The sequence below is a fragment of the Peromyscus maniculatus genome, chromosome 3 (assembly GCF_049852395.1).
Source record: "Peromyscus maniculatus bairdii isolate BWxNUB_F1_BW_parent chromosome 3, HU_Pman_BW_mat_3.1, whole genome shotgun sequence".
NCBI lineage: Eukaryota > Metazoa > Chordata > Mammalia > Rodentia > Cricetidae > Peromyscus > Peromyscus maniculatus.
In genome coordinates this window covers 23,935,307-23,959,426 of record NC_134854.1, presented here as the reverse complement: position 1 = coordinate 23,959,426, position 24,120 = coordinate 23,935,307, and the positions used below count along the sequence as shown (strand labels likewise).

At 47.5% G+C, this 24,120-nt stretch overlaps 2 protein-coding genes across 4 annotated transcripts in view; one reads left to right on the top strand and one right to left on the bottom strand.

Moving 5' to 3' along the window:
• The window catches only part of LOC121826739 (oxaloacetate tautomerase FAHD1, mitochondrial-like), a 37,674-nt gene extending 23,803 nt beyond the window's left edge, over positions 1 to 13,871 (bottom strand). The window contains exon 1 of the mRNA XM_076566251.1: positions 13,454 to 13,871. Coding sequence (XP_076422366.1) covers positions 13,454 to 13,871 — 418 coding nt within the window. The remainder of the gene's footprint in view (positions 1 to 13,453) is intronic.
• Positions 13,872 to 14,002: 131 nt separating this feature from the next.
• The window catches only part of LOC121827848 (hydroxyacylglutathione hydrolase, mitochondrial-like), a 32,611-nt gene continuing 22,493 nt past the window's right edge, over positions 14,003 to 24,120 (top strand). The window contains exons 1-7 of one of the 3 annotated variants that reach the window (XM_076566250.1): positions 14,003 to 14,126; positions 16,622 to 16,762; positions 17,348 to 17,559; positions 19,696 to 19,811; positions 20,094 to 20,266; positions 22,125 to 22,228; positions 22,871 to 22,985. In XM_076566250.1, coding sequence (XP_076422365.1) covers positions 14,038 to 14,126; positions 16,622 to 16,762; positions 17,348 to 17,354 — 237 coding nt within the window. In that variant the 5' untranslated portion in view covers positions 14,003 to 14,037 and the 3' untranslated portion in view covers positions 17,355 to 17,559; positions 19,696 to 19,811; positions 20,094 to 20,266; positions 22,125 to 22,228; positions 22,871 to 22,985. Of the gene's footprint in view, positions 14,127 to 16,621; positions 16,763 to 16,914; positions 17,748 to 19,695; positions 19,812 to 20,093; positions 22,229 to 22,870; positions 22,986 to 24,120 lie in introns of those variants that run through there. The other 2 variants (XR_013049706.1, XM_076566249.1) reach the window with 2 other exon arrangements.

Here is a 24,120-nt window from a genome sequence, read left to right as displayed (position 1 = left end):
TACATGCTGATCTTCCTCCCGGGTGTGAACCGTTTGTCTTCCCTGTGGTGTGGTGGCACACGTGACAGGCACAGTGAAAGGCTCTGATGGTAGAGAGGAGGGTGACTGTGCAGGAGCTGGCCCTGGCTTTGGTGATGACACTCTGGAGCTACCTGGTGCACGCAAAGGCTTGCTGCGGGAGTGATGTTTGAACTAGGAACTTTGGAGAGGGAATTTTCTCAAGACACAAGCGTGGCAGCTGCTTTTCATCCTGCTCTTCTCTGAAGCAGCGCAGGGCACAGTGCCCCACACGATCGATCGATCGATCGATCGGAGCTACTTGTTTCAGGAACCGGCCCCTCTGTAAGACCCACCCAAGATCGGCACCGACTGCAGTTCAAATCTGACCCACAGGGCTGGACACAGACAGAAACGTAACTCTCTTATGAAGCTGGTGTTGGAAGGTACGTGTGCCTTATCTAATGCTGTCTGTGGTTTTTACTATGTGCAGTCATGTGGAGGTTTGCCAGATGGCCTAACAAATGAGGTAGTGAAGGACTTGATCGACACAGGCAAGAGGAACTGACCAAGTGCTTTCTCCCGTTCTCTTTGAGGAGGGAGATGTGGATGGTGTAAGCTAAGGGAGTCATCAGGGTGACCAGAAGGAAGGATGAGGAGCTGGAGCAGTCTGGCTGGGAGGAGAGAAGTGAGGGTGCCCTAGCAGGATTCACATCTGCTATTGCTGCCAGTGGGCGTGGGCTTGTTAGTCAGCTTTCTGTTGCTGTAATAAAATTCCAAAGCCGGGCGGTGGTGGCGCACGCCTTTAATCCCAGCACTTGGGAGGCAAGGCCAGGCGGATCTCTGTGAGTTCGAGGCCAGCCTGGTCTACAGATAGAGATCCAGGAAAAGCACCAAAACTACACAGAGAAACCCTGTCTTGAAAAACAAACAAGAAATTCCAAAAAATACACTTACAGGAGGAGAGATTTACTTTGGTTTATAAACCAGACATTGTCCCTTTGCCCATGGCTTTCGCTTGAGGCTGAATATTATGATTGGCACCTTGTGGCAGAGCAAAGCTGCTCTCCTTATAGAGACTGGACAGCAGAGGGAGGACAAGGGTCCCAAGAACATGCCCCAAGGATACCTTCCTTCTGCTGGGTCCCACCTCCTAGTTTCTCTTTCTCTGTATTCTTCAACAAGGTTTTCCTATGTGGCAGGCTGGCCTTGAACTTACAATCAGCCACCTGAGTACCGAGATTATAGGAATGGTGTTGAACTTACTATGTACTGAAGGTTCCTTGATGCTCCTGTCTCTGCCTCCCAGGGGCTAGGATTAGAAAGGTGCATCACCATGCCTGGCTGTGGCCTCAGTCTCACATGCCTCCCAACAGCCCTGACGTGGACTAATCCACCGATGATGTCAGAGTGCTCTTGATCCAGTCACTTCCCAGAAGTCCAATAGGGGCAACCAAACACTTTTGACCCAAACCACAATGGTGCCCCTCCCTGGATCCCACTCAGAGGCTTCTGGGCAGGGCAGGTCTGTGAGCACTGGTCTGGTTCCTGTGCCAGTGGCCCTCAGCTCTCCCGGCTGTCTCACCACTAGTCTCCACCACATAGTAGAGACAGTCTCCCGCTGGGTGCTCTGGCAATGCTGTTCCCTGGACAGCTGAGTACCAGTGAGGCCAGCAGAGGGCTCTAAATTACCTGCTCACAACCAAGGTGACCCTGTCTCTCAGTCATGGTTCTGAACTGTCAGGTCTTTGCTGGTGGTATAGGAATCTGCCAGGCCTAATGACAAGCCACACCAAATCAAAGGTATGTCTTAGGTTTAACTTACACATTTATGTGATTAAGTTTACAGAATCAGTCAAAAAATGCCTTTTAACTAAAATCAAAAGCAAAATCAACCAATATCTGAAATTTCATTTGTAGACTGGCCAAAATGCAGGCATGCAAAGAAGTCGAAGTACTCCCACCTCACACCAAACACCCGCGGTCTGCCCATGCCTCCCGTCTGCTTCCCCAAACACCCACGGTCTGCCCATGCCTCCCGTCTGCTTCCCCAAACACCCATGGTCTCCCCATGCCTCCTGCCTGCTTCCGCAAACACCCACGGTCTGCCCATGCCTCCCGTCTGCTTCCCCAGACACCCACGGTCTGCCCATGCCTCCCATCTGCTTCCCCAGGAACTACTTTCCTGGACTTGGTTTCTGCCAATCTACAGGGTTTACGCTAGGTAATTAGACAACTCTTCCTTTGTAGATTATGCTGTGTTGAGTTTATTTGCTCCATTCACAGTACATGGCAGAAACATCATCTGTGTATGTGTGTACTCGTTATCCTGAGGAACCTTGGGCTATTTCACAACTATTTTTTTTTATCAAGTTTTATATTTTTCATAGAAAATAATAGATAACAGAACAGGATGGCTATAATCTCTTACACTTTTTAGTTTGTGAATTGTGTTTTTAAATGTATTTTGTTTTATATTCTGATAAAATATATAGCACAAAATTCATAATCTTAACCATTTTTACATATACAATTTAGTGGCATCAGTATGTTTTATTAGTATAATAAACATATTAGTATGTTTATTAGTATATTGGGAGGCAGAGGCCAGAGGATTTCTGTGAGTTTGAGGTCATCCTGGTCTCATAGTTGAGTTCCAGGACAGCTACATAGAAAGACCTTGTCTCAAAACAAAACAACAAAAGAGTTGTTTTCTACTTCTTATTGTTATAAAGAACAGTGAAACATTTATACATGTACTTAATCATTGCCTTAAGATACATTTCTAGGTAATAAATTGCTACCGTGTGTGGGTGTGGGTGTCTGTGTGTGGGTGTGGGTCTGTGTGTGTGCTTATGTATTTTGTTGCTGTTTTGTAGATGATCTGGCTTCAAATTCACTATGCATCTTAGGCTGGCCTTGAAGTCCTGATCCTCCTGTCTCCACTTCCCATGTCCTAGGACTATAGGCATGCACCACCATGCCCAGTTCATAATTTGCTATATTTTTTATTTTTAATATTTTATTGTTTGTGTGTACGAGTGTTTTACCAGCACGTATGTCTGTGTACATGCCAGGTGCCTGCAGAGGGCAGAAGAGGGCGTCAGAGCCCCTGGAACTGGAGTTACAGACAGTTGTGGGCTGACATATGGGTGCTGGGAACTGAACTTTGTCTTCTGCCTGAGCAGCCAGTGCTGTTAACCACTGAGCCATCTCTCCAGCCCCATAAATTGCTATAATATTAATAGCTACTTAACATTACTGAATTTTTTTTTCCTTCAAGACAGGGTTTCTCTGTGTAGTCCTGGCTACCCTAGAACTTGCTCTGTAGACCAGGCTGGCCTTGAAAGCATCGAGAACCCCCCAGTGCTGGGATCAAATGCATGAGCCACTACCGCCTGGCTCTGAATCTTTTTTATATAACTTTCAAATAACTTTTTACTGGTATCATTTATATGTATGAGGGGAATTATTTTGCCCATTTCCCAGATGGGATATAAAAGCTCAAACAGAGCTAGAAACAAAGGTAGCTGAGTATGCAGGCTCTGTGGCTGCAGGTTCAAGCGCCATCTGCATTCTCCTTTTGTGGTTCTTAATTACAAATTCTCATGGCAATTGGGAAAACTCAGGTTAATTCTTGCAAAGTACATAGTCTTATGTGCTTAGTCTTTGAACACAAAATAACAATTATTGTTGAGTCCTTATCACTTGCTAATATTTTTGTTGTATGGATTTTTTCTAATATATTTTGAAACTTATAATTACTTTTAAAAATAGGTATATAATATTTTGTTGAGCTGAGCAGTGGTGCATGCCTTTAATCCCTTTAATCTCAGCACTTGGGAGGCAGAGGCAGGTGGATCTTTGTGAGTTCAAGGCCAGTCTGGTCTACAGAGTGAGTCCCAGGACAGCTAGAGCTACACAGAGAAACCCTATCTCGAAAAACAAAACAAAATAAAAAACCAGACAAAAGCTGGGCAGTGGTGCACATGCCTTTAATCCCAGCACTTAGGAGGCAGAGGCAGGTGGATCTCTGTGAGTTCGAGGCCAGTCTGGTCTACAGAGTGAGTTCCAGGACAGGCTCTAAAGCTACATAGAAAAATCCTGTAAGTCTACAACGTCATCAGGATGGCACATATAATACCAATCTCACAGCTTTGCTAAAAAACACAAAATGCACAGGAATGTGGAATGAACTATGGTTGGCATATGCCTAGCAGTACTGATAAATTACTAGAAGAAATAACAGGCCTCCTGAAAGGGGCCAGCAGACTATGTACCCTCATAGCAGAAGCCCCTGCCTAATTCTACAAGACTCCACTGGGCTCTGAAAGCTGTGCTGGGAATCCTGACAGGCTTTTTAATCAGGGAAGGGTGCAGGTAAGAGCAAAGGCAGCAGCATTTCCAGCCTGTCAGTTTCCTAGGGCCTTTTCCTTTGATTGATGTGAAGGTACTGGTTCACTTTGTTAATAAGTTAAAGCATGGTGCTCAGGAGCCCCAGAGGAAGAAGTGCCTGTCCCCCACTGGAAAAGAAAGTACACTTTTCAGTCACACAAGAAATGGAAAACAATTTCAAACTTATCTCCCAAACTCAGATGCCACAACCCAATATATACAACCAAAGTAAACGAGGCAGGACTTCACAAATTGCTCGATAACAAAACTTTTATCTGACTTTGGGATGAAGTGCTTTCCCTAGTAAGAATCAGCTGGAGTACTCTGTATAAACTGAGGGAGACCAGCTCCCTCTCATCCCCCAGGGTACTCTTGAGCAGGGAGAAATGAGGAGTTTGTAGATAGAAGGAGAGAGAGAGAGAGAGAGAGAGAGAGAGAGAGAGAGAGAGAGAGAGAGAGAGAGAGAGAGAAACAAACACAGGGTAGCCTTGGGAGGGCCTGGGTCCAAACCCACCAGTTCCTTTTGTCTCTACTAAAGGGCTTTTTAAAGGAATGCCAAGGGGTGAGGCAAAAGATCTCCCCTAGCACAGCCAAGTGTAGACCATTCCAAACACTGGGTGACCATGCACGTGGTCTTTTGTGTAATATTAAAGGTCCAGCCTTAATATTATACTATCCCAGGGGCCCAGAAGGGGCACTACCATCAGCGCAGGAATGAATCCAGATGCACGAAGCTCTTTCATCCAATTTGTTTTTTCATCTGCCACCATCATTCAGCCACCAATTCAACTCTCTGAGTTCCACTCCCTCAATTCAATTCCTCAATCCAATCCTCTCCTGATTCTCTTGTCTTGATCTTTTCCCAAGCAGCAACACCTCATGTTATTCTACAATACAAGATTGCAAAATCCTCACCAAAAGCTTCCTGGCAACTTTATTTGCAACCCAAAAGGGGAGAGACAAGAATGGAGTCAGATAGCAGCTGGAATACATCAGAAAAGGAATTTATTGCTAGAAATGTATCCTTACTGTGGTTAGGTGAAAGCATTACAAGTTTATCATAAATGTGTTTTAACTACGAACTTACAGGTGATAGGGTAGGGAAAATCTGTAGGTCACTAAAAGTTAAAACTGTCACTATAAACTGCTGCCAGTTTCCTGACAGGCCAGGGGAGAAGTACTTGTGGCTAGTCAATCTGCATCACAGCTTGAAGCACCTAGTGAGGGGAAACCCCTTTGATCTAAGAAGTTGCTCTGGGGGCAGTGAGAAAGAGAGGAAGACCTAAACTTGATTTGCACAAGAAACAAAGCTATGCATCTATGGGACAGGCACTTGGTCTGGGAGACAGATTGTCTGTGAAAGGACATTTTACCTTAGTTTTTTTGGCGGGGGGGGGGGGGGGGGGGGGGGGGGGATGCACAGGCATCTCAGAGGTAATCTGGTAGCTATCTGTTCCTCGTCTTTCAAGGGTTTGTTTGGGGTTGGCTCTATCTTAGGAAGTAGCTTAGGGAAGATATTTGCAAAAGGCAGATACCCAAAATAAATACTAAAGAGGAGCCAAGAGCTCAGAGGCAGAAGGTTCTGTCTACATGACTCTATCTAAGTACCTTGAAACGCAGGTTCTCTCTCTCTCTCTCTCTCTCTCTCTCTCTCTCTCTCTCTCTCTCACACACACACACACACACACACACACACACACACACACACACGCACGCACACATTAGGAGATGCAATTTGGATGCGGTTCAGGCGAATGGAGAGCGGTCTGTCACGTACGGAGCAGATTACCCGGTTGGCAGGCTTCCAGGCACAGGGCGCCCGGAAGCGCCTGCTCGGTTTCGGCACCAAAATGTTAGTTATTTAGCTGCGTTGTGTTCTTACCCTGCAAGGAAGTGTCATGAAACACAACAGAATCCGCTTATAAGAGTTTATTAGAGATAAAGGGACAGAGAGTGCTCAGGCCTGTGGGAGAGACACATGCGTGGAGAAGAGGAAGAGGAGGGAACCAGGAATATGGCGCTCCGCTTTAAGACCGGCTGGGGGCCTGGCCAAGTCACGTCACTACTCCACGCGTGTGCGTAGATCACATGGTCACGTTGCGCGCTTACGTGGCCATGTAACGTCACGGATCCTGGTTACGCAAGACGCCTTGACCCAGAAATGGCTATCTTGACCTGGAACTGGCTAGGCTGAGGTGTCCAGGTCCGCCGGGTATCCTGGTTACGAGAGACGCCCTAATCCAGAAATGCCTATCCTGACTGGAATTGGCTAGGCGGAAGTGTCCACCTGGTATATGCGACCGTGGGGACGTGTTGTGAACCCTTCAATTATGAGCACAAGGAATTCATAGCAAGGCACAACTGAATATTAAGCTGTGTAACACCAAACAGTCCTTGCTAAATGGCTTCCCATTTGACTAATCCTTGGTCTGGTCAAGTTATAGCTTATAATATACAGCTGGACTTCTATTTCATATTCCTATGGCTATTCTTATTCCACAGTGGTCTAGCCATCCCTTAATGCAGCCCTGATGTGTAAAGAAAGCTCAGATCTCACTAGAAAACCTTTGTGGGCTTCCACAGGTTGCTCTTCTTAATTTTTTAAAGAGATCCTTAGGCTCCATCAGATAGACTGAGTCTTAGGTCTCAGATAGTCTTAGGTCATTCTCCCTGATTATTACTTATATTACCCATCATGGAGATATGTTTTCTATCAAGCATACTCTGTTTTAGGTTGGAAGCTATCAAGAGAAAGTTGCCCGTCATTAACTCTCAGTCTCTGGTAGGAGGGAATACTGAGCTTAACTCAGCTCTAGCCCAGGTTCCTATTGAGCTTACAACTTCCACAGCAATCTCCATAGCTGCCACACCTCCCAGTACAGGAGTAGAGGATGATAGCGATGGCATATCTTTTTTGGAATGGATCTTAAGATGTCCATAACAATTTTAGCTGTGCCAAGCCCTTTCTCAACTAAAACTCTTGATGCAAACTGCATCTAATAAACTACATCCAAATTAAAGATTCCCTTAGCTTTTTACCAAACCCTGGTTCACTAACCTTAACATAATTGTGGCATAAACATCACCGTTCATATTTACAACTCTCGATTGACCTATCATCAATATACATATTTACTATTATCACTATACATATTTACACTTTTTTAGCTAGCTTACATAAGCATTTAGACTCACATTCAACATTTACAATTCATAAACTCACATTCAACATATTCTTATTTATACTTCTTACAAGCCTATATTCATAAGAAAACTCTATAGGACTACTTTAGAAAATATCTAGGAGAGATTTCTTAGAAGAACTATAAAGATGCTTATCAAAACTAACTTACACTAGAAAGAATCTCTTAGCAGAACATAGTCTTATTTTTCATAGATATACTTAAGGAAACTCTATAGGGCTGCCTTAGCAAATATATAGAAAGACTCACAATATCTATCCTAATATAAACTTACATTCTATAGGACTACTTTCTTAAAACTATTAGAAAGACTCACTTAATAAGAAAGGAAGAACGTAAATCACTTTTAAAGTTCAGAGTTTACAGTAAAGTTCACAGTTCATAGTCAGCTTTGATATCATTCTGAAAGTTCTCCTGACAGTGGAACACAAGAGCCTAATTTTTCAATGGCTCTCTCAGCTCTGGGATTTAGTGAGTGTTGTACTTTATGCATTCTAGATCTTTTATAAAAACTCTATTAAGAGCTATCTCAGTTTACAGAAAACTCAAAAAGCAAGAAGAGATAAGAGGAAAAAACCTTCTAAGGGATATTCTGTTTCTTAATTGCTTGGCTGGCAACTCAATAGTCAATTTCCCAATAGAAGAAGAAAAATGTCTAAGTTGGTGTGGGTTCCAGACTTGTAGTTTTCAGCAGGTTCCTCTGTGTACCAAAAACATTGCTGAAACTTCATCTCAAACTCCTCAGTAGTCTGGAGGCCTCCTTATACCCCTACTATCCCCAAACTGCAAAGTGGAACCTCAATATCAGGAAAATTGATTTAGCTGCCTTTCACACGCATCCCCAAACTTTGAGACAATTTTCCCCATTCTTAATTTTTTTTTTAAGTTGTATTTGCCATGAGTTCTTTTAACAATGCTGATGTTTCTGATAGATTTCTATTAGTCCAATATTTCTGGCAAGATTATTTGTTTACCAAAACTGCTACTACTCAAAGGAGTTAAGAACATAGATATTCTTTCATGAAACATTCTTCATTAGCTTACTCTGAGGAAGAACATTTTCATGATTTAGTATTTTTGCTTCTCAACCCTGATGTTATTATTAGCAACTGTGATATACTCTAACCATGAGTTATTCAACTCAGATTGTTCTCACAAACATCAGTGCATTCATTAAGCAAACATCCTAATTTAGCATCGTTTTCTTATAGAGAACTCTCAAGTGAAGTGACTACTGAAGGGTTCACAACACACACACACCCACAGTCGGGCGTGTTTGCATATGCCCGGAGGACATTTCCGCCTAGCCAGGTCCAGATCAGGATAGCCATTTCCGGGTCAGGGCATCTCGTGTGACCAGGATGCCAGGCGGACCTGGACAATTCCGCCTAGCCAGTTCCAGGTCAAGACAGCCATTTCCGGGTCAAGGTGTCCCTCGTGACCAGGATCCGTGATGTGGCATGTCTATGTAGGCACACCATGGCCATGTGATCTACACACATACATGGAGTAGTGACGTCGACCTGTGCACTCCCAGCCTTTAAAATCCAGCACCATTTCCCGGTTCCTTCTTCTTCTCCACACACGTGTCTCTCCCACAGGCCTGCGTACTCTCTGTCCCTTTATCTTTAATAAAACTCTTATTAGCGGATTCTGTCGTGTTTCGTGACATTTCATTGCAGGGTAAGAGCACAGTGTGGCCAATTAACTAACAACTACTTTGTGATATAACTAGATTTTTTTGAAGTTTGATTGCCATCTATAAAGCAGTCATTTCTTTTTGAATACCTATTTCCTTGTCTCCTTATTAGATTTGCAAAGGAATCATTCATTGCTGGCTGTTTGTTCAAGAGGCAAAGAACTTTTTTATTTGCACATAAGTTTTCTCATATCTAAAACAATGTTCAATGTATGGACTGCTTTCCCTTGCTTTAAGGATCTTAAAGTGGCTTGTTGACAAATGGTATTAGTGTTTTAAATTATCTCCTGAGAGGCAAGCTATCATCTGATCTTAGTTCTCAAGAGGTAAGGCTAAGCTTTCTAGCATTGCTTTGAAAAGAAACTTCATTCTGTGCTGAAAAAAACAAAAACAAAAACAAAAAACAGTTTTTGGACAGTATCGCCATCTTGAGCTGAAAAACTACATTTCTCAGAAAGCCTTTCTCTATTTTGGCCCACTGTTACCTTTCAGACTCCATTTCCCATAGTTTCTTTCAGGTCCAGGAGTCAACTTCCAGTTCCCTTTACTGGTCAAGTTTTCTTGGTTTCACTTTTGCAATGGGAACTTTGCACTAAGCCTTTTGCCTTTCCACCATGGAGATCGACAGATTTCTGTTCTCCCTGAGCTGGCATTATCAGGTGCTTTCCCCTGCTGACACTGCTCCAGATGCCAAGTGCTTGCTTGCATGCCTACTCGGGCAGGCCCTTCCATGCCCAAAGCAAAATTCCTTTGGGGCTTGCCCCTTTGAGTTACAGGGTCAGTGAAAGAAAGTGAAACTTGAAACAAATTCTTTTCCCAGCCCTTTCAGAGAAACTGTTTTTCCCCGACAGAAAAGAAAGCTTTTCTCCTGGATAGTTGTCATGGCTTATCTCCTCCCCCAGCTACAAAGCCCCTGATGCCGCAGATGCCCACAGCCAGAGGAGAGGAGAGGCTGTACTGCATCCTCCTTGCCAGTAGCCCTTCCCCAGACCCCGCTACTGCCTCTGTTGCAGCCTCACCTTGGGGAAAGCTGTTCCTGCTTCGGATTTCAGCCTGCACTCTCTAGCTAGGCACTAACTGCAGGGAACTTCTGGCTGCTGTTTTTACTAGCAGAGAGGATTTGCCATATTCCAAGAGGTTTGTTGCTTCTAAAGCCCTTACAGGTGATTCTCCCATACTGACATCTGCCGGTGAATCTAATTATGCTCTTACAGAAAGAAACTGAGAAAGTTTTGAAAGGCTTTTTAGTTAAGAAAGGCTTTTTAGTTTTTTAGAGAGAGATTACTAAGTTTTTTTTTTTCCCCAAGAAATCTTTCAGCTTTTGAGAGAAAAACCTCCCAGTTCTCCCAAAACTTCTGTTCTCTAAACTTTTGACTTCCTGGCCAGTGTAAGTAAACTACAAAAACTCTGGGTTTGCTGTCCCAGGTTTCAGCACCAAAATATTAGTAAATTGATGGCTGAAACTGCAAGGAGACAGTTCAGTCCTAGAGGGCGAGGTATCCCAGACACCTGGAGCTACTCAGAACAAGAGGTGCCCGGAAGATGTCCTGGACACCTGAAACTGTTTAGCACAGCTCTGATGGCTTGGGACTGCAAAGAAACAGGCCAATCTTGGAAAGAAAATTTTTGACTTCTCGGGAGAGTCAGGCCTGGAACTGCTTCAGCAAGGAAGGGTATACCTGGTGTGATGAGGGATGGTCTCCCTGCAGGACACAGCAATCCTGCTCCTCTCCTGGAGAGCCACAATCTCTGACTCAGTATTACCAGCTTTCTCTTGCTCAGTCCACTATGGGATGTCCCAGCAAGGTTCTTCTGTGCACCAGTGAGTGAAGGTCTTTACCCAAACCTCTTTTGAGAAAGAGATGTATTTGAGAAGGAGGAGTCCAGGAGAGTAGCTGCCTTTACCAGGGTGGAGAGAACAGCTCACAACTGTCCAGGCAGGGCAGTTTATATAGGATGTCTAGGGGGTGGAGTCAACTGTGATTGGTTAGTTTTTTTCTGCCCAGAGATTGGCCAGTTTTGTGGGCAAGGGGCAGAGATGGCCCTGACTTCAGGGCCAAACTGTGTTTTTTTCCACTGGCCTTTCTTGGTTTTTTGACACTACCTCTAAGGCCAGGGCACATTTCTTTCACTGACTCTGATTCTAGGGGCCAAGAGTGTTTCTTTGGTACTGGTTTCAGAATCAGGGCATGTTTCCTTGGTTCACTTCTCTGGCTCAGGTCCCAAACACAGGCTGTGTTTCTTTCCCTGGTCCTGGGCCCTAGGGCCAGGATCCTGCTGTCCTGCTCTGTGATTGGCTGGTTTCACAAGTCAGTTGGACAGGGGCAGAGATGGCTCTGATCTGAGCTAAACTGTTTCTCTCACTGGCCCTATCTGAGCCATCCTTCCCTAATTCTGGGCTCCAGGGTCAGGGTGGGTTGCTCTAGCCAGCCTCTTCCCCTACAGCCAGGAGGAAACTAATTCCTGGTCCATATCAGCTGCAGGGGAGATCTCTTTCCTCTGCTGCTTGGACTTTTAGCATTTTAGCTGTTCCCAGGCCAAAAGCTTCCATGGGGATCTTTTTTTCTGCCTGTTTTTTTTCCTCTGATCTTTGCCCAGGATTTTGCATTTATAGCCCCATAGTTAAAAAATTTAGGATCTAGTTTCTCTGTCTTGCTGCTTACTTTATTCCTAAATCTTTTTCTTAAGCCATATTTCTAAATTTTTCCTATACTATCTTACATTTTTTTCCCTTAAGATGGAAAGATTGAGTGGAGAGAAAAAGAAACCTAGATAACAAGAAATCTGTGCTGCAGCCTTATATTCGGACATCCTTCCAGTCCTTTCTTTCATCTTCCCAAGAATAAAAACCCACCTTCACTTCTACTACAAAACCGGACCAGTCCAACTGCTTCCCGTGGGGCTTTCTCCCCCAGCTTTCACCAGCTACCCTGGTTTGTCCCTGTTCTGGGACCATTTGATGGAGACCAGCTCCCTCTTACCGCCCCAGGGTACTCCTGAGCAAGGAGAGATGAGGAATTTGTAGATAGAAGGAGGGAGAGAAGCAGAGGGAGGGGGGAGAGAGAGAGAGAGAGAAAGAGAGAGAGAGAGAGAGAGAGAGAGAGAGAGAGAGAGAGAGAGAGAGAGAGGAGAGAGAGAGAGAGAGAGGATAGCCTTGGGAGGGCCTGGGTCCAAACCCACCAGCCCCTTCTGTCTCTACTAAAGGGCTTTTTAAAGGAATGCCAAGGAGTGAGGCAAAAGACCTCCCCCAGCACAGCCAAGTGTGCACAGACCATCCCAGGCACCTGGTGACCATGCTTGTGGGCCAGCCATCCCCTAATGCAGCCCTGCTGTGTAAAGCAAGCTCAGATCTATCTAGGAAATCTTTGTGGGTTCCCACAATAAGTAGCATTCTAAAGGTTAGTATCACTAATGAATTACTTTCCTTTGCAGTTTTCAAGTCTTTTCTCTATAGACTTCAGAATGATTTACAGAAAAGTCTGTTCGGTTCAGTTTTGGAGACAAAAACTATTGTCTCTCAGAATTTAGTTTAACACATCTCCTCTTGGGAAGCATCACATATCCTTTACCTTGGTTATTCCCATTTCTATCCCCGTCCCAGTCCTTTCAGATCACGTTGTTTGTTTTTAAGGATCCACTTTCTTTGATATAGACCTAGCAATCTAATGACATAATTTTTATATTTTCATTAAGATTGTCATTTAGTTACCTCCACTTGCTCCTGTTTCCCTTCGCTTTTGACACTCTTTAAGAACATTTGGTATTCTGACCTTTCCACCTTGAACCTCATACTAACCACTCCGTCTATTCCAGCCTCGCTCTCATCATTTTCTTTAACTGGCCCAACTCCCTTTAGAGTCCCGGTCAAGATAAGGTTTCCTTCTTCCAAGACTATTTATTTACTTATTCATTTATTTTTGGTTTTTCGAGACAGGGTTTCTCTGTGTAGTTTTAGTGCCTGTCCTGGAGCTCACTCTGTAGACCAGGCTGGCCTCGAACTCACAGAGATCTGCCTGCCTCTGCCTCTCAAGCCCTGGGATTAAAGGCGCGCACAGCCACTGCCACCCGGCTCCAAGGTTATTTATTATCTTGGAAACATAGCTGATGATGTAGGGAATGGAAAAGATCATAGCTGTTCTGCCCTCCTGCCTGAGCTCACCGTTGACCTTGAGCCACAGTCTCAGGGCATGAAGGTCAGGGATCTTCTCCTTGGCACGAAGGCGCTGACAGGGCGGGAGGCCGTGAAGCTCCTGGCCAGGGTCCAGGGCAGCTGGACCCCTTCCTCTTGCACTCTTCCTGCACACCTCTGGCAGTCTTGTTCCAGGCACAGGGTATAGCCGGCCACATAGTCCACGGCAGCGGCCTCGGAGAAGGCTTGACCACGCCTGCCCAAGAGCCCTCCCAACTCCACCTTCGTGGTGCAGGTTCTGGCAGTAAGCGCGCCTTAACCAGGTGAGCCCTCGGGAGCGCACGCGGTGGACCGACCGCTTCAAGAGCAGTACAGGCTCGCTTAGCACCGTGCGCATCTCCTTGACATGGTCTGCGTAGTTCCTCCCCACGCACATGCACACGCACATGATAGTCTTGCCCCATTCCCAGAAGCCAGACAGTGGCTTGAGGGAAGCCTGTGTCACGTGACCGTTAACTGCCTGGACTACAGCCGCCTCGAGGGGACCACTGCCTTAGGATGCTGTTCGACCCCTGCTTGCGCAGCAGCTGGACGCTGATCTCTGCGCGCCGGCAATGGCCGGGAAGAGACGAGGAGGCGTACCTCGGCCTCCCTTCACCCACTACACCTGCTTCCAGCCGGGGGCCAAGGCTGCCAGGGCAGGGTAGGGAACGTTTGGGGCAGGAGCTGCGGACAGCCTGCACGAGCCAGCCCCCGGTTGGCTGTGAGCCCTATGGGCGGGCACTGTTGGATTGAGGGCGCGGTTTTGGCCAAGAGCAGGAGTTGGTTGGTTGGGAGCAGTGCGAGGAGGACACTGATTGGTTGCAGTCGCCAGCGCCAGTGTGGATGCCCACGACGCTGGTGTTGCGGATTCCGCGACTCGGCTGTGCTCCCTGTAGGTCATCCTGCTGGGTCGCGGGCCGGGGTGCCTCCAGAGCCTGTCAGCGCCGGGAGACGCCTGCGCGCTCCGCGGTCCGGATAAGTGTGTCTGGGCGCTGTCGCGGCGAGGCCCGGTGCCGGCAGGCCGGCCGTCGGGTGGGCGAGCCCTTCCGGTCTCCAGGCGCAGGTGCTCAGCACCGCCGGGCGGTCTCGAAGCGAAGCAGGGCCGGGAGAGTTGAGGGCCGTCGCCTAGGCAGCTGGCATAGACGAGCCCGGGCAGAGGGCGAGCATCTGCTCCTACTCGGCCAGAATCGGACTCCAGTTCTGGGGTCGCGACCTCAGTTTCTAAGCCAGCTGCTTTTCCTCTTGGTGTCCAGCTGATGTGGCGACAGTGAGTTGCCAGCGCCCCGGAGCTGCCCGTCCTGAGTCCAGCTAGCCGAGAACTTGAAAGCAATTGTGATTCAAAGTGCTCGGTCCATCTTTACTATGAAAGAAGCCCGCTCGTTGAGAACCCCCGAAGTACAGATCTCTCCAGTTAAGGAGTATGTGCCCCTTAGTGTCGCTGCGGAACTCAGCGATAGAGGAGGATACAGTTACTGCTGGGCAATGCCGCTTATGGGAGTCTGCAGCTCAGCATTTGATGCTGCAGAAGCTCGCCCGATGAGGAGAGGCAACTCTCTGAAAGTAAAAACAATGTTATGAGCAAAATAAGACGTGTCCATGGATTTGATCTCGAACACTGGCTGCAGATCTGTAACCTCAGTTCAAGCAAATGTCGCTAGTTGCAAACTAAGGACCTGAGAGCATCTTCTGGGTAGTGTCAGGCTAGGTGTAGTTAGGAAAAAGGTTTCTGGAGGTGCCCTCGGTCGGTGAATTCCTTCTTTAGGAGTTATCGAATCTTCTCCAGGCTCTTTTGGGACCTAGAGTGGAGTGAGCACTAATAATAATAATGTGTTATTTAGCCATACCGTGTTAGCAGCCAGGAAATACGTAAATGGGCTCATATTCACCTGTTCCCACCCTTCTGCCCTCCATAGGCTTGGACAGTGCCAGGGCTAAGGGAGTTCAGATATTACAGAAATCTGATCTTACAGAAATGTTTATTTTGCTGAACATGAGGAGAAGGGTCTGGAAAATGCCCAGCTGTTGTGCCAAAAAGGAGAACTGGGGTTTAATGCAGAGACAGTGCGTTTCCCTAGTATGCTTAAAGTCCTGGGGCACCTGAGGCGCCACAAAACAAACGGTGCCATTTGGTTAGTTTTGCTGGCCGTGGTTGTTAGAGTTGATAGTATTAGCTATCACAGGGTCAAAGCGGTTGTTTTCTGGGTTCCTGAGAGTCTTCTACCACCTTGTGTGGTTCCCCCTCTTTAAAGCCAAGACGGAGAACATGTTTGGAGGCCCCATGTATTTTCAGGTTGAATGAGAGTTTTACCGCTGAGAATATTTGGAATCTGTGGACTTGGTGGAATAGAGTATTCCTCTGGTGCACCCCAGGACAGACCTTGCTTGAGTAATTGTTCTGTTTCCTTCACGCTGGAGTCTCAGACAGCCAGTTTCTTATTTCCAGGAGCTGGCACTAGGTGTTTTTCCATTATGCTGGCCATTTAGTATAAAATCCTGTTTTCTCATCTGGGAGAGGCCTGAGGAGGGTTGTAAGCCCAGAGGATTGGACTCTTGTTGGTGCTGAGGCCGTGACTGGAGGGTGAGTCGCTCCGCTCTGGTGCCTCATTCTGCCTTCCTTAGGTTTGAGCCACACCACAGGCAGGCAGCAAAGTCTGTAAGAACTCTTGAAAAGAAAAATCAGGAATCCAGGTCTAGCTTGAAGTGTAGTTCACTTGCCTTGCATGTGTGAACCCCTGGGATTCTGTCCCTTCCACTGCCAAAAAAGAAAAAAGAAAAAAAAAGGATTGCTGAATTTAAGGCTATGCTGGACTACACAGTGAGTTTTGGCTATACAGGGATATAGAGGGAGATCTATTTTTTAAAAAAAAAAAAAAAAAAAAAAAAAAAAAGCAACCAGCCAAACAAACAAAACCTGAAAAGTACACCGCCCCCCGCAAAAAAAAAAAACAAAACCCAAAATAATAATAACTCCGTATCTGAGACAGGCTGACTTACTTAGCCTCCACTTTCCTGGAGGATGTGGTAAAATGGGATATTCCCTCACAGGAGCTGGGGAAGCCAGCTGTCAAAGCACTGGGTGCGAGGGGGATGGCTGCCCTGAAGTCTTGGGAAGCTGTTCTTGCAGAACACTGAGCTTCCTCCTGTGTATTTGCTCAGGAGTCTGACTGTGGAGCAAGACATGATGAAGACTGAGCTACTGCCTGCCCTGACTGCCCTGACTGACAACTGCATGTACCCGGTCACTGATGAGGACACCCAGGAGGCTGCCACTGTAGACCCAGTGCAACCCCAGAAGGGGTGTGTGTGTGTGTGTGCGTGTGCGTGTGCGTGTGCGTGTGCGTGTGCGTGTGTGTGTGTGTGTGTGTGTATGTGTGTATGTGTGTGTGTGTGTGGCTCCTGTTGGCTCCCTGTGCCTTGTCAGCCAGCACCCTGCCTTCGTCCACGTGGGTCACAGCCACAGGGTCTTTACAGCTTTGTGGACGCTGGGTGGAAATTAGTTCACTCACAACAAAGTTGTGTCTAGCTGCTGGTAGATGGGGCAGTGAGAAGGAAGGGTCGGAGAGACCACAGGCCTCTGCGGCAAGCCTGACACACACTTTTAAACCTTGTGCCTGGACGGGTGTGAATCCTGAGAGCCTACTCATCTGCCATGCTTCCGCTCCAGTGCTGTGAATGACCTCAGTCAGAGCTGCCCCGGCTCAGGGAGGTGGTGGGTGGGACCGAACAGTTAGGTTGATGGAGAGAAAAGAAATGCTTCTGCCTGTTGTCTGGAATGTGGTCAGTCATCAGGGGTGGGACGAGGCCGGGCACCCCCTCTGCAGGCAGGTGAACCAGGACCAGAAGTGTGAGTGAGCCTTTATTTTGCCTCCCCCGTGCCTGTAGGTTATAGAAACCATGAAAAGCACCGTGTAAAGCTGACCACAGTGCTCACCACTCACCGCCACTGGGTGGGACCTGCTGTTCACCGGGGAAGTCACTGTACATAGAAGGGGCAGACCCTTGAGCAGGGAAGGATTCTAAGAACACACCAAGGCTCCTTCCTTCTTCCTCTTGGGCCACTGACCTCTGGGTTCTGCTAATGCAGCAACTTCCAGGTAAGGTATTGTGACGTGTGACGAGGAACAGAGGCTAGGGACAGACCCTCAGGCACAAGTGTCCACTGCTGTCCCTTTAAAGCTAGGCTTCTCTGGTCACAGGAGGACCCCCAGTGGCTGCCTTCACAAAACTTAGGCTCAAAAAAAGTGATGTTGGCATCCATCCATGTCAGAGAAAAGAAGAGTAGGTAGGCAGCCATACTTCTTAAACAACCAAATAAAAACAACAACAACAACAAAAAAACCCAACAACAACAAAACGGAGAGCCAGAGGGAGGCGGGGCTCTGTGCGTTTAGTGCTCACCAGTCTATATAGTGAGCTCCAGGCTGTGAGACCCTGCCTTTTGGAGGATTGGCGGGGGAAGGCTATGTTTCCAGAAGTGCTGATTGGCTTTTGTTGTATGCTTGGCTTTGGTGTTTTGAGATGGGATTTCACTCTGTGACGCAGGCTGCCCTCAAGTTTGGGGCTTCAGGATAGTGTTGCCCAAAGTCTCGTTCCTGACTTGTGTTATTCTTTTGTTTTTTATTTTTGAGCCAGGATCTCTGGCTGGCCTAGAACTTGCTTTTTGGATCTTTTAAGGCTCCTCGAAGGTAGAAGAAATGTTTGTTAGACTCTCGATTTTCTTTTCTAAACGACTCCATGAAGAAAGCCAGAGCCTTTTTCTTTGACCCGGTCTTGGGTATATCAGAGCCGGGAGCTCCCACTGACTCCCCTGATGTAAGCAAAGCTTGGAGCTGAGCCGCTCAGTCACTGTCTTTGTGGCTGGTTTAGCCAGGCCTGAGGTCCTGCGTGAGGCTTCAGCACCAGGGACAGGGAGTTTACCTTAGCCTTGGCCTGTGCTACCCATTACCGCTGCTCTATTTTTTGAGGCTCCTTCCCTGAGCTCCTGGCTGCTGACACTTCCACCTTTGCGGATCTGGTGGTGTCTGCCTTGCAGCCATCAAAACACTCTGTGTTTTCTCTTCCACTCCAGTAACTACTGAAAACGTGGAGGATTCTGGCTTTTCTATCACCTTCTCACGTGTATGTCATCGTCCAGCCCAAGGCTGAGCTACAGGTTTGGCCTGCGGCTCAAAGGACGATCAAGTTGTGTTATTGCTTGTTGGTAGCGACATTTGAAAAGGTAGGGGATGAGGCAAAGGGCCTCCCTGGCCTGTGTCTGATCCCCGTCCTGGAGGCAGTGGAGCAGAGAGCCGGGTCACTTGCTCCGCCGTTATCTCACAGCCCTGCTGTTCCATGGATTGTTTGACTCTGGAGTGAAGTATCCATGGGACTGACAGGGGACAGGTGTTTCCCATGCCCATCTTGGAGCTGAGGGGACTCACAGTGTGGGGATTCTCCTGTCTGTGCCTGTGCCATGGCCCTGTCCTCTGCTGCTTGCTTTTTTAAAAGGCAGAAGGACTCCCTGGGGGACTATGGGAATCCCCGGTTCTAGGAGGCGCCACCCCCCAAGCTGTCCTGTGGTTACAAATTTCCCTCAGGTGGGCAGTATCATGGTTCTAGAAGTTCCCAGAATAGCTCAGTAGTGTTGGCTGAAACTGGGATGCGCATTTGGATTACCTGGGGGAACTTTCCAGCCCCCACCTCCTCCTTGGTGCCCAATCCCTCACCTCAGGAGGTGTGGTAAGACTGAGGCTTCTGACCAGGTGGTGGTGGTGGCGACGGGCGGTGGTGGTGGCGCACGCCTTTAATCCCAGCACTCGGGAAGCAGAGGCAGGCAAATCTCTGTGAGTTCGAGGCCAGCCTGGTCTACAGAGCGAGTTCCAGGACAGGCGCAAAGCTACACAGAGAAACCCTGTCTTGAAAAACAAAAACAAACAAACAAACAAACAAGTGAGACTTCTGTTCAAGTGGGACCTCTCCAGCTTCCATGGAACCATGCTTGGGACACTCTAGCTGTATGTGGTCGGCTTTTTCTGTTCAGGGGTGTGCTAGACACCTGGGAAAGTTGTTTACACCGTTGCCAAATGGCAGGTAAATAAAAAGTGATTCCTGGTTGCCTGTTTCTACTGAAAAATGTATAGGCAAAGTGAAATTTGCTTTTTGGTCCAAATTCCATTTGGTCAGGGGTTAAAGGCAAGTGAGCAGCCCCTCCACCTCATCAGGTGACCCCAGGCCTCCTGCTTGACTTCTAGGGACCATGCTGGTGGGACTGAGAAGCTGGTGAAGCTGCAGCCTGAGCTGCAGGTTTATGGAGGTGATGACCGCACTGGGGCCTTGATGCGCAAAGTCACACACCTTTCCACTGCAGGTACAGAGTGAGCCCCGGGAAGAGCTTAGGGAGGCCCTGCCAGGATGATAGGTCCTCAAGCATCATTTGGAAAGGGGGCTGATGAGGCAAGGGCTCCCTAGGCCTGTCCCAGCGTTGTTTGAACAGTCCTCTCTTTATGAGCATAGTGAAGTCAGGCAGTGGTGGTACCTTAACTATGAAGTACCTGGTACCTAAATAAAATATAAGTAATGGAAAGTCCTGGGACTCAGTTACTTAGTTTCAAGAAGATTCATTTTTCTTTCTACCCTGTGTCCCTTACAGGACAGAGTGTTACATTTTAGCACTGATGTGTGCTAGTGACGCTGTATTTGTTCAGCAAGAGCAGAAAGACAGCACCACAGTGTTCTAATAAGCCATCCATATGCCCTGGCTGATGAGATTTTCAAAATTACAAACAGAGGCCACCCTTTCAGTATAGTGACTGAAAAATATAGGTAAGAGGATGAATTTTACAAAATGATTTTAAGAGCTGTTTCCTATGCAAAGCAGAACTGCATAAGGTTATTAATTTTCACTGACTTTTATATGAAATTGTAGTGAATATTCTGTTTGACCCTTCTCCTAGAGAGTCCAACATGAGTAACACTCACCGCTGTAACCTTAGGTAGAGCGGCAGAGGAGCCCGAGTCCTGATGCGCTGATGATGTGTGCTGATGCGCTGATGTGTGCTGATGCGCTGATGATGTGTGCTGATGCGCTGATGTGTGCTGATGCACTGATGATGTGTGCTGATGCGCTGATGTGTACTGATGCACTGATGTGTGCTGATGCGCTGATGTATGCTGATGCACTGATGATGTGTGCTGATGCGCTGATGTATGCTGATGCGCTGATGATGTGTGCTGATGCGCTGATGTGTGCTGATGCACTGATGATGTGTGCTGATGCGCTGTGTACTGATGCGCTGATGTGTACTGATGCGCTGATGTGTACTGATGCGCTGATGTGTACTGATGCGCTGATGTGTGCTGATGCGCTGATGTGTGCTGATGCGCTGATGATGTGTGCTGATGCGCTGATGTGTGCTGATGCACTGATGATGTGTGCTGATGCGCTGATGTGTGCTGATGCACTGATGATGTGTGCTGATGCGCTGATGTGTGCTCCACTTGTTGCTGGTCCCCCGTCACAGCAGAACCCTTTACCAGGCTCCACGCTGAGGTCAGGGGAGAAGAGTACAAGCCTCGTGTGCTCACGAGCTTCCATCTGCAGCTGTGGCTCTAATTGCAGATGTTAGGAACAGAGCCAGGGTGGTGGGCCCTGAGTTCCATCACTTCGAGGGAGAGAGGAAGGAGGAGAGCTGTGAGTTCAAGGTCAGGACTGCCCACGTAGCAATACCTGGTTTAAAATCAAACCAGGTATTAGAAGTGGACAAAATGATGTTAACTAAAGAGCTGGATGTTCTGGACATTGAAAACCACATGTTAAGAATTCTTGAATGATTTGGGCACTCAATGCACTTGATGGAACTTAACATGAAATACCACAAATTCTTTATGTTCCCAGAGCCTTTCATTGGTTTTTCACAATAAATTACATATATCTCAAAAGATTTATTCCTGACATGAACCAACTATCCATATTATTTGCATAAAAGTGAAAATGGTTTAATATTTATGTAGATAATACAAAAGCCTTATGAGTGCATTTGAGGTATGGTAAAATAGTTGAGTTATATCTAAGTCTAATTAGGAAATTGAAAAACATATTTATACGCTAATTCCTGGCTTTCTGGAGTCTGATTCCAGGTACTCAGTACTCAGGTGCCCGTATAAACCGGAAACAAAAGGCCGACCAGGGTTCTGCTGCTGCAGTGAGAAGTGAGCGACTCACAGTCCTCGCTTCTGTGTTACTTCCCTTCCAGAGGAAGGCGGCACAGTGGGAATTGGTCTAATGTGAGAGATGGAACTTGGGAAATGTGTGGGTGCCATGGGGCTGTGGGAGAGGATAGAACACTAATATCCTGGGGTGTCAACTGATTCAAGGTAACTCTCCCTGTCACCACAGAACCCAGTGTCCAACACGATGTTCTAATGCCTGTGTGTGTGTCTTCTTGGGAGAAGGGAGATCTAGGTGTGGAGACAAGAGTGTTGAAATACAATACAAACACAGGAAAGCTGTTTCACTGCGTAAATATTACAACAGGAGTATCTCACCCAGCCAGTCTTCCATTAAATTGTTACATTTATAATTTGTAGAATGAAAATAAAATCACACCATTGCACTATCCTTCTTGATCTAATTCCTTCTCTCTCCCTCAGAATGATGATGGCATGTTTTCATTATTGGCAGGTGTTTACAGAAAAATGTTTAGATTTAACCTACCGTAGGCTGTGCCTGTTCAGTGATGCTCGCATGTGTGTTACAGGTCTGAGTCCTAGGTACTGGATAACCAGGTAGGGGATTCATCTCTAGGGACAAATGATTCTCCATTAACATTGCTTAGTTCCCTATAGCTCCTTATTTCAGGCGAGTTTCCCCTCCTACCCATAAAAGCACGTCCAATGGTATTCCCCTTGTTTCTGTTTCATTTTGGCTCCCATAGTTTGTGTTTTCATGGGTTTCATGTAGTTTCCATGTCATTTCTACGAGACACCCTCCCTGTGTCTGTGAGTATCAACATGGAACACACCAACACATCTGCCACCTGTCCCTCCCGGGATCAACAGGAGCGAGCTCAGAGCTGCAACCCGCCAGCCTCTATTTCACTAAGTGAAGGAGCAGAGCACACTTTACTGTGCCTTGGCCATGAATCTGTCCCCGACTGTGCTGTGGCACCATGCTCTTCCTGTGGAGTCTCACTGGAAGACCATTTCCAATGCCTGCTGTCCTGTGGTCCACACTGAGCCTTCTCTCCATCCTCTGCCTCCCAGACCATCAGCACCGTTCTAACAAGGGGTGCTCATCTGATTTCCTCACTGGGTGGGGTTGGGAGCTGTCCCTCCAATTTAGAAATTTTATCCCGGTGATTTTATAACTAGGTGAGGGCTCCTACCTACTTGACGCCTTTCACTAGTTTTTTTATATAATTTTTTAAGAGACTCCAACAAATGGCAAAGATACAAACCATGGACAGAGAGGTGCGCCGATCTTGAGGAGGAGATCTGAGCATACAGATGTGCTGTATACACGGAGCTCCCTGGCTTCCTGTTTGTGAGTAATCATCACAGCCTGTTCTTCACTAGCTCAATGTTGTTAATATAGGGAAATGGCCAAAATAAGCATGTCGGGACCAACCATGGTTGCAGATAACCTTATATTTATTCAAAACTATATAAAAAAAAGTCAGAGCAAGACGTGGTTGTTGCAGTTGTTGATGTTGCTGCTGCTGCTGCTGTTGTTACAGCTGTTGCTGCTGATACTGCAGCAGTTGTTGTTGATGCTGTTGTGGTTGTTGCTGCCATTGTAGTTGCTGATGCTGATGTTGCTCTTCAGGTTCAAGTCCAGTCCCACATCGCTAGGCCAATTCAGGGTCAGGGATAGGCCCAGGCCCCATCTCTTGTTTGGGCCCAGGCCTCTTCAGGGTCAGGGATAGGCCCAGGCCCACATCTCTTCTTGTTTGGGCCCAGGCCTCTTCAGGGTCAGGGATAGGCCCAGGCCCACATCTCTTCTTGTTTGGGCCCAGGCCTCTTCAGGGTCAGGGATAGGCCCAGGCCCACATCTCTTCTTGTTTGGGCCCAGGCCTCTTCAGGGTCAGGGATAGGCGCAGGGCCACATCTCCTCTTGTTAGGGCCCAGGCCTCTTCAGGGTCAGGGATAGGCCCAGGCCCACATCTCGTTTGGGCCCAGGCCACTCAGGGTCCGGGATAGGCCCAGGCCCACATCTCTTCTTGTTAGGGCCCAGGCCTCTTCAGGGTCAGGGATAGGCCCAGGCCCACATCTCTTCTTGTTAGGGCCCAGGCCTCCTCAGGGTCAGGGATAGGCCCAGGCCCACATCTCTTCTTGTTTGGGCCCAGGCCTCTTCAGGGTCAGGGATAGGCCCAGGCCCACATCTCTTCTTATTAGGGCCCGGGCCTCTTCAGGGTCAGGGATAGGCCCAGGCCCACATCTCTTCTTATTAGGGCCCGGGCCTCTTCAGGGTCAGGGATAGGCCCAGGCCCACATCTCTTCTTGTTAGGGCCCAGGCCTCTTCAGGGTCAGGGATAGGCCCAGGCCCACATCTCCTCTTGTTTGGGCCCAGACCTCTTCAGGGTCAGGGATAGGCCCAGGCCCACATCTCTTCTTGGTAGGGCTTAGGCTTCTTCAGGGTCAGGGATAGGCCCAGGCCCACATCTCTTCTTGTTAGGGCC